Here is a 14,505-nt window from a genome sequence, read left to right as displayed (position 1 = left end):
ATTCGAAAAAAAAAGGACAAAAAAAAAACAAAACATCTGAAAGAGTACCTGTACCTGGCAGGCGAGGCGCAGCAGCAGGTTGACCACCACGTCCACGTGCTGTCTGTCCAACGGCTTGGCCGCGTCTGGCTCCAGGCGAGAACTGGACGCCTGGGGACTGGCCCAGCCTATACAAATATTAAACAAATTCATTTATAGATCAAATAGATATTTATAAGATCAAATTCAATTATTACTTTCATGCCCTACATGCCCCACCACCTAGACCCTGAAAAGACCTACATGACGCCATAGATGATGCGGTATCAATGGCTTCGTATTCGTTCTCACGAATTTAGCAGTCTACACGCTAAGAACTTCAATGTAAACACTTCTAAAGCACCGCTCCATTTTTTGAATGGCGAAACACCAAGAGATATGGTATATATCGTTAATTCTACCAAGATACCAGCATTTTCATTCTTAGCCACATGCTCAAAGTTGACAAACGTGCAAACGTATCAAGACTCTCTGCCGTACTTTTTATTTATTGTGACAAGTGCAAATTATATTAAAACTAGCTGTTGAAAGCAACTTCGCCCTTGTTAGCTTCGAGTTTTCTCCTGCTATTTATTACAAAGCCTCGTTCTGTCAATGACAAATTTTGTAAAGTGCGATAGTGACAAAAAAATATATTTTTATGAATAACAGATATTAACTATATTTATTCCAAATTTTATCCAAACCGGCACCGCGATATTGGCTAAAAGCGTGACAAACAGACAACTGTCGCAATTTATAATATACATTTGACAAATGTATAGCATGCCTGTATTAAGCGCCTTACGCTCCCCGCTGCTGCTCCCGCTGTCCTCGGATATCCGCTTGGTGGAGCCGCTTGGCGACGTAGCCACCTGATGACAATATTACAATGAAAATAATATACCTCCATCTCACTTTAATATGAAAATAAAATAACAATAATAATAAAAATAATAGATAATATGGACAGCAATGCCTGTCACGCCAGTAACAGCGACAGTACTCACCGCCATATCAGGACAGTGGTCGCGGATCCTCTGCAGCTCCCACTTGAGAGCCACCTCCGCGAGGTCCACAGCCAGCCGGCGGTGCTCCAGCGACGCCGTCACAGAGAACCCGAGCCGATGCATGGCGGCTACCATGTGGCCCACGAGGGCGTGTCGCACTGGATAATAAACCTGGAATTTTCGACATTAATAATAAGATTTCACTGACTTTTAAATTGAGAAATCACTACACGGAAACGTGACATGCCAATTAGTTTATTTATCTATTGATTTATCATCATCATACATGACATGTGATACTGGCAACACTTTTTATATACTGGCAAGGAAGAGGCGGGCGCGTCAAAAGAAAGTGACGGCCGGCCATATTGTTTGTTCACAAGAGTGCCGGCAAATTGAAGGAAGGGAGAAAATAAGTTGGATTCTGTGAGGGAAGCAACGACAGAGTGAGCGTAACGAGCATTTTCTTACACATCACTACATATTATAAAACGAACTCGGCCGATGTCTGTCAGTCCCTATGTATACAGACCTTGTAATGTCTAACGACGAGCTGCAGTATATGGAAGAGCTGCTGCACCGAGTGTCCGTCCTCCACTATGATTTTCTTGGTCCAGTGCGTGAGCATCGTGTTCCCGTCCTCCATCCGCTGCGGCATCGCCGGGGTGAGGATCTCCAGCGCTTGCCGCACCACTTGCCGGGCTTCTACCGCGTGGGCCTTTAGTAGGCTATGGAACACTGTTCAATAACATGTTTATTTATTGCATGTGAGACTAGATAAGTTAATTTGTTTCAATTTAATTTGAATCTAATTTAATGTATTAAATCAAGTTAAATTATAAATTAAATTATATAAAATTATAATTTAACTTGATTTAATTTATGATTACTATATGGACATGGTCTGAATTAAGGATTTATTATTATTGTTATTATGTAGTCCCTCCTTATCCTTATATACATACTAGCTGCGCCTCAAGGCTTCGCTCCCGTGGGAATTTAGTTATTCTTCGGAATTTCTCATAGCCTATATGTTATTCCAGGTTATATGATACCCGTGTAAATTTCATAACAATCGGTCCTGTAGATTTTGCGTGAAAGAGTAACAAACATACATACAGACAGACATCCTCACAAACTTTCGCATTTATAATATTAGTAGTATTATAAAATAAAGTCAGTGTCTCTGTGCGATAAACACAAAAACTGTACGGAGTTTCATGACGCAAGGTGCATAGATAGTGTGATTTCTAAGGAAGGTTTATGTGTATAATTTATTATACAAGTGCCAAGTGTAATTAAAATTCGATTTCGATTAAAAAGCATGTGCTTACCTTGGAGCACAATCCTCTTGTGGATAGCGAACTTAGCTATGATGTGACTTAGAAGTAGGTGGCCGTGATACCTGGAAAAATTGCCATTGTAAAATTTTCATAATAATTACTTTGGTCAGACAACATTTTTTTGTGCCTAAAATGATATGTAGACAAAATTTTTCCTTGGTAGTTTCTTTAGTTCCCTAATATTTTTGTGCGACTTAAGGGTTTAGTTTGCGACTTATGCTAGCTTATGTGTGTGGTTGGTAGTCGTATGAAGTTACAGGAAGGTCTCAGCCCTGCCTACAAATGACAAGATCCAATGCCCCGCCGCACAAGAAACTGTATGTCTTAACCAGTTACCTGTACTGACCGATGCCCCACCATGCTAATTAACCAACAATCACTACGCCCCCACAGAGTACCGCTCACTGAGGCACACAACAACACACTGAGAACCAGCGTAACACTGCGGCCATATTTATAAGATTGCAGTGGTGGGGGATGATGTAGTACTCTTTGCATGCCAAGATGACAAAGTCGACTTTGGGTAAAATTTGACATCAGTGTTAGCAACAACTCACTCAATAAAAAAAACCAACCTGGTCGCAGGATCAACATAGTTCTTCCCAAGCAGACAAGGCCAGGCGAAGGTCATCAACCTGCGGAGTTTGTTGCCCTGCTTCTTGTTGTTCGCATCGTGGATATGCGCGGACGCCTGTTCCAGCAGTAAGCACGCGAACTGCAGCAGTGATATGCGCACTGCATCCGAACACGCGAACGGATTCTCAGGGTCAATCACCTGTTCAAGTTGATAACAGAAATTTAAAAAATAACCACCTAACAGCATACATGAATATTTCATATAGATTGATTGTATAGAGTAAGTTGATTTTATCGCTTAACTGTATTATTGTACCTATTGATTGATGCCTTACATTATTGATGAACACAGAGACGACATTCTCCGGGTTGTCCTGATAGGGCGCCGGAGGGCCGCCCACAATCTTCTGGCCCTTCTCGAAGCTGGCCGCGAAGCATGGGATGAGAATCATTTGGAGCACTTTGGCTTTGAGCTCCTGTGACATGGCGTCGCTTGCGAAGTGCTCCACGAAGCGGAAGAACGCCGAGCGTTTCCATTCCACTGTGTAGTTCTGTGCCACGGTGTGCTCGAGGAAGTCGCGGAGAAACTGAAATTAATATTTAGAATCGAGACTTGTCCCAGTGCCGTGAAATACTAGGGTATTAGATCACTTCTACTCTGCTAGATGGCCGTTGAAAAGTGAGCTTTAAAACGTCCTCGGTACGCATACTTTAAATTGGCAACAAATTAGTGGAAAGCTTGCTGACAGGTCTCGTGTTGTAAATGTGAAGTATGTCTACAGAGAACACACGAAGGCTCTCAATTAAATGAACATCATACAGGGATCAGTGTGGTAGAAGTGTGCCTGACTTTTACTCACCTTGGCGTCGACACGACGACCTAATTCCATTTTTAAATAAAATATATTCCATATCAAGTAATGTAATAAATATAAAGAGTACACGCTATAATCTCTGGAACTAACATACCATTACATTTTGTGATTGTATTTTTCTTACCTGGAAGTCCGGTATGAACCGGTCACACAATGCTCGCAGCAATTGAAACAATAAATCTATGTTGGTCGGGTGGTGACAGAAATAATGCAACAGAATCTTCACAATCAGTTTAGGTTCTTTCCAGTGGGTGCAGTCCACATTCTCTACTTTCTTATGTACTTCCTGAAAATAATAACTTGTTTGTTTTAGCTTATCATTAGAAAACTCAATAGGATTCTAATTCTTTAATTCTACACACAGGTTTATAGTAACAACATGTATAATTTTTTTGTTGGGAAAGATCGAGATCTAATGAATGACATAACTTTATACGCTATCTCAAAATTACGTTATTTATTTGATGTGTTAGAGTTAGAAAATATATTAACTTTCTCTTCTAAAAATTAGCTTTTAAGCATTTTTATATCAATAGAATAGTATTACTATGATATAAAAAATGTTTGACACTACATTAAACCTGTGTCATGTCCACATTCTCTGCGCATCCATTAATAGTATCCAAAATATAAGAGAAGCAAGAAACATACATGATATTGATCACTGCACCAAATCCGCTTGAGCAGTTCAATCAAGTCGTGTTGCGTCGACAGCCACTGGTCATCGAATTTTATCAGCAGCGATATGACTCTTATTGCCTGGAATTGCATCTCCGCTTTATCTGCAGCAGGTAAAGCGGCTACAGCAGTGTTAGAATTAGCTGCTAAAAGCTGCATCAGACGAGGTTTCTTAGAAGTCTGCAATGCCTCACGGTAGGCGGCGCCAGCGTCTGCGTGCTTAATTAGGAACACGAGGAATCGACTCCATTGCTGGTCTTTGATGTTGTTGTCGCTTAGCACCAAGTCTAGGGTTTCTTTTGGATACCTGTCAGGAGAAGGTATCGTTTTAGACTACGCTACTTATTTAGAATTACAACACAGATACCGTTACAATTCACTACTTTAGTAATTTTGTTTTTCCACACAAGACACTTTTTATCTTGGAAATCCACTTATATGGAAGAACATATAAATGGAGTTCCAGGCAATATCTAATTTCCAGAAAAATGTAATATATGTATATGATGTCATGGAAAACGTCCAGCCAAGGATAGGCGATGGATGAGACTGCCACGGGAAAGTAGCGAGAACAACGGGAGGCCTAAACTCAGCAGTGGGTTGATATAAACTGAAAATGATGACAGTCCAAAAAAGTTTTAAGTAAAATAAAATACCTCAATAAGAACTTGACGAGGGGTTCTCTAAACGGCGATCCGGCTTCGATCATGAGCGACTTCTCCGTGTGGAATATCAGCCGGCACAGCACATCGATGAAGCGGGGAGACGCGGCCGGGATCTGGTGGAAGATGCCGATGAGGATTATGATCTTCTGCTCGTTCTCCATGTTCTTTGACACGCTTTGGAGGAAATTACCACCTGAAACATGAATGCAAATGTAAATGATACCTGGTAAATGGATGCAAAAAAAGGAATGAATTAATTCGACATGTTCATAATATGACTGCAATAGATGATATTAAAATGTATAAATGCATTCTCATTATCTAAAATATAATTGAAACACTTTTTGACTCTTAAGAAATGTTACGTCAATGGTTTTTTTGTTTTTGACAATTGAAAAAATATCTGTTTGGCTCAATGGGAACTACCTTATTAAAAACATAATTTAAGAATATTGCCACTCCGTCGCAATTTAGTCGTTTCCTATTAAACATACCTCTATCAGTTTGAATCGAATAGTCCAACAGTTTCTTCAACAGCTGCAGCAACTGTTCACACAACTTTTCGCTGAACGTGGACGGGAACAGCTGCGTTAAGTACGAGAGTCGCTTGGCGCCGTTCACGCTGAGATTGCGATGATCGCCGAGAGTTAGAAGCAACGGTCTCATCACAGGGTGCACCATCTCCATGTCGATTTGGAAACCAGACAGGAATTTTTGCATGCATTCGAAACCAGCCTGAAATGAAAAGACAATTAGAACGTATTAAAAAACCAAGTTGAAAATAAGTTTCAAATAAATATTTTGCAATAACTCCAAACTAAAACATGCGACAGCAAACGCTTCATCGACTGCAGTCATCGTAATATTTGTCATGTGTGTCGGTATCATTGTTTACATGATTTTCAATCAGATATTTTACCAAATTCAAGGCAAAAACGTACCTGTTGCAACTCCTGGTCATTTTTCTCAAGGGATTTATATAAAACTTGGAATATCTTCTCTCGGCAGTGTTTATCCTGTATATAATGGCAGGCGGCGAGGGCTTTCAAGGCAGATGCGCGAAGCGGAACTAAGTTGACACCTTTATAGCAGGGGAACTTCCCTAGCATGGCGTCTTCAGCTTCGCACAGTGATAGCAACTCGCGGAAAAATATTTTATGCTCCGTTATACTCAGATCTGAAAGAATAATAAAATAAAATAGAATTTTACAACTTTAAACTGCGCCCCAAGGCGAAACCTAAGTACTAAAGTAGAAATCCGTCAGCTATTGTAACAATGTAAAAAACATCATCATACAATAAATAAAACTTTCACATTTATAATATTAGTAATCATATGGTCTATTTTCACATCTGCTGTTTCATTAGCTCGCATTGTGTAAAGCTAAAAAAATATTGCCATTTGCACACATAACTTGTGTATTTCTTCTACTACTCTAAAAATAATTATATTTACCTATGGTAAATAGCCTTGGTTTCAAAGTAGTACAGAAGGTAGTCCCGTCCATGAGTCCCATTTGTGCGTTGGCGGGTTGGTGACGTAACAAATGTTTCTTCGGAGGTATGATGTCTGCTAGGACTTCCCTGTGTGGATCCATTACATCTGTCACTGTCTTGCCCTGCAACTCTGCTATCAGTTCTAATGATTTCATGGCCTGAAAATAAATTTTTATTAATACATTGCAAGAACCTCACTTTAAAATGTATAGGTGATCAGCATACCCATTAATATATGGTTAAAAGAAAATTACTCTTATAAAAATATCTACAAAATTCACTTGCATAGAGAACAAACATACATTTAAAAAATTGAAAGTGAATAAAATCCATACCTGTTGTCTTACAAGCAGATGTGGACTAGTGACTTGCAACACAAGTTCTTGAAGCACATCGTGAAGCGCTCTCGCCTTGGCGGCCGCTACCTCGCCCTCAACTTCCACCGCCACTCCTCCAGGACCCGACACACACACTCGCACGAGCCTCTCCAAGTTTATTATAGCCATATCTATAGCCCCCGAAGACACTTCCCCAGTCAAATCCATCATTACAAACAGCAAAGCTTTCAAAAACGTAAACACGTGCTTGTACACCCATTCTGGCGTCATTTTCTCGAACATAAACTTGACGCTCATACAACCGCCGAGTTTCGCGTACCACGCTCGCTCGTAACACAACGCAGACATACGCTCAGCCAAGTATTCCATTAGCGGCAGACGACACGCTCGCTCTTTGCTCCCTAGGACAGTCGTCGCAGTCTCAATCATCAAAACTAAAGCCAAATGACCAGGCTTGGACAGTTCTTTCTCTTCGTGTCCCATCACAACTGCTATGGCATCGACGAGGACTAAAGCATCTAAACCTTCTTTAGGACCACCTGTGCCTGCAAACGGTCCTGCTTCTTGAGCTATAGCCACCATAGTGTAATGTCGCACGAGGGTAACCATTGTATGCAGAACGTCATTACGCAAATCCTTGATGGCGGCGGCGACAAACATGCCTGTCAAAGCTGTTCGTTGAGTGTTTCTCACGATGGTATTGGAACATTTATAGTAAGGTCCGTTCTGTGTTTGTATCTTGCCTTCTAGAAAACTCGGGTGATTAAAGAGTTTTTGAAGCGTTTGTTTGTCATCATCCAGGTTAAGAGACGCTGATAAATAGCACCGTAATACTTCCCAGCACTGGCGACGGTAGAATGGGTCAGTGGTGCTCGACTTTAGCGCAGCGAAAGCGGTATCTATTACTTTATCTACTTCGAAGTCAATCGGTTTTGGTTGATCTTGGAAATAGGCCTGCACAGCTGGCGGAGGCGCGTCAGTTTCGCGATAATCAAGGCGCTGCGGCTCTATCATCATCTTGCGATTGCCACCGCCGAACTTGCCCAAAACTCTAAACGCGATCCTTGCAACCTCATTATTATGTAAAGTCCTCCACAGCGCTTGCATAAGGTCCGCGCGAACAGGCTGAATGTGTTCATAAAGAAAATCAGGCTGCAAGTTGTCAACGCAAAGCTCCAGTGTGCGCAAACCTTGAGAAATCAACGTGTGGGACCCATTCAAAGCGGAGACTAGAGGGTCCATCAACATAGGTAAATAAGGTAATAAACTGCTCAGCCTTACGGGTACAGTCAAACACAACTCGACGAACAAATCTTTCATATGTTGTTTGTGAAGGCCGCTCTGAAGTCTGTTCAATCCTTCTAAAAGGTTGGGTAGTAGCGGTAAGAATTCCTGGTAAAGTAAATCGTGGCTGCCACCGCCTATAGACCGGAATAAGGCACGCAGTAAAAGGAAATAGTTGTACGGTTCTTTAGCCGTCATGGCGTAGTCCATGGCTTTGTTAACGATGCTGTGTAAATGCGGCCGCAGCATTTGTTCATTCTCAGTCGGGAACAGACTGACTGAGCCGAATACTAATTTAAATAATCTCAAGTACAAATTAGACCGCTCTACGTTAGTTCCCATTTCCTCCATTCTCTTCAGGAGGTATTCAACAAGAACTGTGGCGAATATTGGGGATGTTGCTGGGTTCGATAAAAATGTGTTGGCAATTATTTGTAATGTCATATTTTTGTTGATTCTTTCCACCATGTGGGAAATCGTCGCCGTGAAAATCTCTTGGAAAGTTTGAGAGTTCATCATGGAAAACTGTGAACAAAACATACATACAATTTGTTTTTTCAAATAAGCTTTTTATTTTATTTTATTTATAACTTAAGCAAGATCTCTCTGTCAGATCTCAATTTTTATTTATCAATAAGTTTTTTGCAAAAATGACATTTTTGTACTTTTTTTGAATGCGGTGGTGCGGTTTTGTTGAATCGTGATCTATTCGCATTCAATGTGTCCGACGAACGATAACATATCATGCCTTCTCCAGTATAATATAAAGTCATTCGAGTAATAAAAGTCTCCAAAGGTAATAAAAGATTTAAAAAATGGTACTCACCACTCCGCTGAAGTGTTCAAGCACCTCTTTCTCCTCCTTGGAGCGCACATGGGGCATGGCGGGGGGCATGGCGGGCGCGCGGGGCGCGGCCAGCGTGTAGATGTCCAGCGACTGCAGCCCCCAGCGGACGAGTCTGATGAACACCAGGGTCTCTCGGGCACTGAACTGTTTCTGGGTCGTTGTTGTCGCGCCTTCCGCGTTTGTTGTCTATGACACATTTAAGGAATATGACATATTTGGAGCTGGGTTGGCTCGAATAAACAGCGGTTCAGACTACGCACGCAGAAAGGACTCTAGACAAGTGGCCTGCCTGCGAAAAATAGACCTCGAGGGAAGAAAGAAGTAAGACATATTAAAAATATCAAAGGTTTGTTTACTTTATATTTACACAACATTACAGTTTAAATATAAAACTGAGCATAAATATATAAGGTGGTTTATAGACTTTATATAAATTGAAAGCCACAGACTACACTTGTAGTCGATGCACAAACGTTAAGGGTGGTACTAATAAGGCCTGTGTTAGATGTTCTTTGTATTCCTAAGTAATGGCAAAACTAGATACGAAGATCGCATAGACAAACAGGCGCACGAGTAACGTACTGAACTTTATAAAGCGCACATGTAGAATGATGATGAGTATTATACGTACTTTACAATGAGCGCAGCCCCACGTGATCGTCTTCACGCCGCACACCAGCGTTTTGACCAGTGTCCTATAGTCTCCCACATTGAGGTTGCTCATCTGTGACGCTGGGAAGCCTATCTTGGACTTCTCCTCGGCTTTGCTTGTGCTGTCCAGGAAATCTGGCTGGAACTTCTCTTCTTCCACTTTGACTTCAGCAGTTGATGTGCTCGGTTGAGGAACAGGGGTTGTGGGGGTACCCGGAGCTGTCCCATTTGTGCCATTCGTGGGTGGAGTTGTTTGTTTACTGAAATATATATGAATATTGCAATTGAAATACATATGATTTCCACAAAGATGACCAAGAAAACCTAGAACATTCCGTCGGGAATCTTACCATTTCGCCATAAGCGCTGGTAGTTGCAGTTTTGATATGGTCTTGAATTTGAGAACGAAGACTTCTAATATCCTCATTAGTAGTTGACGGCCCTGTGGCTGCGCACCCGCAGATGTGCTCGCCGCTCCTTCGATTTCTGAACGTTGGCGGATGCAGTCCACGAGGTTAAGCAACAGCTTGCAGGACATTGTTTGGATGCTGCAAAATTTTTATTATTTGTAATATTTAGCACATAACCTAATTTTGATTGTAAAGTCCTATCAAACAAAATAAAAAATAGGAACACCAAAAAAATAGATAATAAAATGAATGTTACCTCGTTGGCAGTGATTCATCATGCACATTCTTAGAGAACAAATGCGCGGCTATAGCGAGGTCTGTGAGGGGCAGATGTTGTCTAACATGATGAACCAAGTCCGCCAACGTGGAGTATGCGAGGGGACGAAAGTTTTCGTGGACTGTCCACCCGCCGCCGAGGAGAACGTCTTCGTCGAACAATCGCTCCATGTAGGGAACGAATTCTGAAAAATGTGATTATATTATAAAAGATAAAATATTATGCGTACATTATAAACGATAAAACATATTGTAAAAACTTACTTATTCGTAAATCAGTAGCTAAGATGTGTCTAGTAGCAATTATCAGCTCTTTTCTTAAATGCGCCACCTCAGGAGGGCATAAAGTCAATAACCCGATTATGCCTTTGACCATCAGATTGGCGTGATTGGCAATTGTCTCTTGGTATATCCTTATGATGTATGCCAAGAACGCTAACGTTTTTATTTGTGCACCCATGAAGTCCACAAATACTTCTTTATTGAAAGATGCAGATTGCCTGAAAATGAATGATACATGATAATACATTTATAAATATCCAGCATGACCAATAATTAAATAACCAGAAAAAACCACTACCTTCAGTGAAATTAAGTTCTTTAATTCAACTTTGGAGTCAACAGTAATAATAGTTAAAATCTACAGTTGACTTCCCAGCATTTTACTTAAAGACGTGAAAGTAAACGTCGTGAGGAAACCTGCACATTGGTAGACTGTTAAGTTCACTAGTATTATTGACATTTTATTTATTTTATTACTTTTTAAATACAATGAATGGTACATGTGTATCCTATTACAGTATTTATAAAAGGAAGAAAAGAAAAATCTCATCAGGTACTAATATAACATTAATAGTACTAGTAGGCCACTAGATAGCAAAATAATTTATACATCATTTTTCTATAATTTATACCTGTGTGTTGCTGCTGGCTGCAATGTGATGGTCTCCATAATGAGTGGTATGAAATTGCTGACCTCCTGGTGTACGTTTTGTTTGTACAGTTGATACATGAATACCACAATGATTGGTAGCTCCTGTATCACTTTCAATGATAGCACAGATCTAGGTATCAGATTGTACTGAAAATAAAGACAAAATTAAGATGACATGCTACCTAAAACATAAAAATATGTGCATAAATAAAATTTTGTATGTCCATTCATGATTTGATAATTGTGAATGACATGTTATTTGAAGGAGCTGGGTTTGTTCGAATAAGCAGCGGCTCAGACTATGCATGCAGAAAGAACTCAGACAAATGGCCTACTTTCGAAAAATAGACCTCGAGGGAAGAAAGATGTAAGATATATTTCAAAATATCAAGCTTTTTATGTATACAACATAACAGTTTAAATATAAAACTAACAGTTATATATAAGGTACTAAACATAACAGTTTATATATAAGGTTGTATAGAGACTTTATATAAATTGAAAATCACAGACTACACTTGTAGTAGATGCACAAAAGTAAAGAATGGTACTAATACACATATCTCTTAGTTAGATTTTGATTAAACTTTGTAGGTATATGAAAACAATACAATAACAAACACATACTTTTTATACAAAAATACCCACTGAAATGAGTCCCATATGTAGCTTGTATTATTTAATGATAGAATGATACATAAACTTTTGATTACTTCAAAAAACCTTAGAAAATATACTTACTGTCACCACACTACCGTCTAGAAGCTTCTTTTCAGTATGAATAGGAGTGGTAGTATATGTTTCCTGGAGAAGTTGTTCTATGTTCACCTCAGATAGATCTTTAACCCTAATTGTAGGTTTAGGTTCAAATATTTTTGGCAGATGATTTGGCAAATCTGAGTAAATGCCTTTGACCCAATGCAGAAACTTATGAATCTAGAAAACATAATTTAATAGTTATGTAATATTGCCACACTATATTCACATCACATTCACATTGAGGAAATAAAAACCAAAAAGTATTTCTTTTTAGGGCTATAAAGATTAAAACATTTGCATGCATTCACTGGCCCAGTGTTGACAAACATTAGGAATGACAGAAAATTTTTATTGGGTATATTTAACCAAATTTTTAATTTTGCTAAATTCATGAAGCAAAAACAGAGGAGCACAGAGAATCCTATTTCCATTTCTGTATCAAAAGTAGTGTTGATACACAGGGCAGATGCATGAAAAACACAGCCGTTATATGTCAACTAGGACTTTAATGTGGCCCTACACCTTACAACAAGTCCACCAAGATCAATGGAAAATTAAATATGCCCCACGAAGACTAATCTTTCCCTGATGTTTGTGCAATAGTGATTGTCACTAAGCAAAATTTAATACACCAAGGACCTGGTATTTCCATCCATATATTCATTCTATATAGTCCATGGCTTTAACCAAAAAATGTGTAATGTAATGGATATGTATAGGTACATGAATAAAAAAATATATTTCTTACATCAACTTCTGTGTTATAAGCCGGTCTATTCTGTTTATGGATTTCCATAAATATCTTCAAGCACACCAGCACATTCTCCTCATTCTCTATTTCCATCAACTTGAGCATCAGAATCAATATATCCTTGATATATTTCTTTAAGGAGTCATTAATAGGCAGACGGTGAATCATTTCAAGAATCAATTTCCTCACTTGCTGTATATTGTACTCTGCTATGAAATGAGGTTCACCATCTTGCAATATTTTGAGGAATATTTTCAAGGAATGGTCAAGGAATTGAGGGTATTGTGGTGAACTTAATATAACCTGAAATATAAACATTAAAAATATATGTATACCATTTACCACTTAGGGACATTTTAAAGTATATCTATGACATCTCTTTGGATTTGAAAATATTACAATAACAGAGAATTAAATTTCTATGAATAAATACCATGTTGAATACATTATGCATGATACAGGCTGGGACAAAGTTGGATGTGAGTACTCTGTATTTGTTCTAATTCCACATTCATTCTGGAAGTGGTTTTAATAACCAAAAGAAGGATGTTAAATCAAACAAAACACAAGTTCACATATATGTCTGCATTGTTTCTAAAATTTTTGTCTGGAGTCCATGTCAGTCTAGTCTAGCCCTGCTGATAAATTTCAACATTTTGGTGAAGGAAAATGTTGACTTGTTATAAAGATGTTTGTTACAACATACAACATAACTAGGTATATCAAAATTCCAACGTGTGGTGTCGACGAAAGTGATTATTTTATAACTTTGGAAGAGCATGTGTATTCTGAGGGTAGTTATATATTGCTAGTTTCTGGTAGAAATTGAATAAACCTAATAATAACTAATATAGCTTTTACTAATTGTATTGTATCAAAATCTATTAAAGAATTACTTACTTCGAAATTTTCACTTAGTTCCTGTGCCGCTTTCAACTTGATCTCGTCCTTAGCCCCAGGGTCCGCAAGCATGGTGACATAGCTGCGATATGTATTCATCTGGGTGTGAGGGTCCCCGGGACCGCCGGTTGACATAGAAGCCATCATATCAAGAAAGCTGAAGAATAAGGCTTGTTACCGTGGTTTTTTTATTGAAAAAGTTCCATCGGCATGGTATTTTATCTTCTGGAGACCGCCGCACTATTGTTTATTTTCACAAATTACAAGATTTTTTTGACATTGTTCGTAAAATATAAACTAATTTATCTTAAACAATAAAGTTTTCCTTAAAATTAGAGTTCCAAACAATACTAATTAAATAGAAATCGCAGATAAAACCGAAAACGAAAAGTTGAGTTGAGAATCAACATAGCAATAGCCTCTTTGGCAATGGCAACGAACGAATGACGTCGTGAATGAACTAAACAACCACAATAATGAATGAAATGAACAAACAATCCAAAACGGAAATAAAAAAAACTGACGCGTAACTAACTTCAGACTAGACTAAACATGAATTAGTAAGTACTTCGTACGGAATACTTACTAATTTCAAGAGACTAATCAACCAATGAACATTTTGCGTACGTCATGCTTTTTAACAAACTAGATGCGCACCGGGGCCTTGGTTCCCGTGAGAATTTTGGGATAAAA

The 14,505-nt window shown here is 39.0% G+C and overlaps 1 protein-coding gene across 5 annotated transcripts in view; it reads right to left on the bottom strand.

The window, feature by feature from the left end:
• Nipped-A overlaps positions 1 to 14,254 on the bottom strand; it is a 34,216-nt gene extending 19,962 nt beyond the window's left edge. For 2 of the 5 annotated variants that reach the window (XM_053749495.2, XM_053749821.2), the window contains exons 1-23: positions 13,813 to 14,254; positions 12,910 to 13,215; positions 12,144 to 12,338; positions 11,383 to 11,549; positions 10,733 to 10,968; positions 10,449 to 10,653; positions 10,133 to 10,330; positions 9,763 to 10,042; positions 9,111 to 9,317; positions 6,998 to 8,809; positions 6,622 to 6,820; positions 6,107 to 6,342; positions 5,660 to 5,900; positions 5,157 to 5,358; positions 4,474 to 4,807; positions 3,947 to 4,108; positions 3,283 to 3,534; positions 2,947 to 3,146; positions 2,363 to 2,433; positions 1,561 to 1,766; positions 1,029 to 1,199; positions 809 to 893; positions 49 to 167 (exon numbers count right to left, since the gene is read on the bottom strand). In XM_053749495.2, the coding sequence (XP_053605470.1) occupies positions 49 to 167; positions 809 to 893; positions 1,029 to 1,199; positions 1,561 to 1,766; positions 2,363 to 2,433; positions 2,947 to 3,146; positions 3,283 to 3,534; positions 3,947 to 4,108; positions 4,474 to 4,807; positions 5,157 to 5,358; positions 5,660 to 5,900; positions 6,107 to 6,342; positions 6,622 to 6,820; positions 6,998 to 8,809; positions 9,111 to 9,317; positions 9,763 to 10,042; positions 10,133 to 10,330; positions 10,449 to 10,653; positions 10,733 to 10,968; positions 11,383 to 11,549; positions 12,144 to 12,338; positions 12,910 to 13,215; positions 13,813 to 13,959 (6,231 nt within the window). In that variant the 5' untranslated portion in view covers positions 13,960 to 14,254. The remainder of the gene's footprint in view (positions 1 to 48; positions 168 to 808; positions 894 to 1,028; positions 1,200 to 1,560; positions 1,767 to 2,362; positions 2,434 to 2,946; positions 3,147 to 3,282; positions 3,535 to 3,946; positions 4,109 to 4,473; positions 4,808 to 5,156; positions 5,359 to 5,659; positions 5,901 to 6,106; positions 6,343 to 6,621; positions 6,821 to 6,997; positions 8,810 to 9,110; positions 9,318 to 9,762; positions 10,043 to 10,132; positions 10,331 to 10,448; positions 10,654 to 10,732; positions 10,969 to 11,382; positions 11,550 to 12,143; positions 12,339 to 12,909; positions 13,216 to 13,812) is intronic. The other 3 variants (XM_053749573.2, XM_053749652.2, XM_053749738.2) reach the window with 3 other exon arrangements.
• Between the last annotated feature and the right edge of the window lie 251 nt (positions 14,255 to 14,505).

Source organism: Plodia interpunctella, chromosome 1, assembly GCF_027563975.2.
Source record: "Plodia interpunctella isolate USDA-ARS_2022_Savannah chromosome 1, ilPloInte3.2, whole genome shotgun sequence".
Classification (NCBI taxonomy): domain Eukaryota; kingdom Metazoa; phylum Arthropoda; class Insecta; order Lepidoptera; family Pyralidae; genus Plodia; species Plodia interpunctella.
This window is presented reverse-complemented; position numbering and strand designations above follow the sequence as displayed.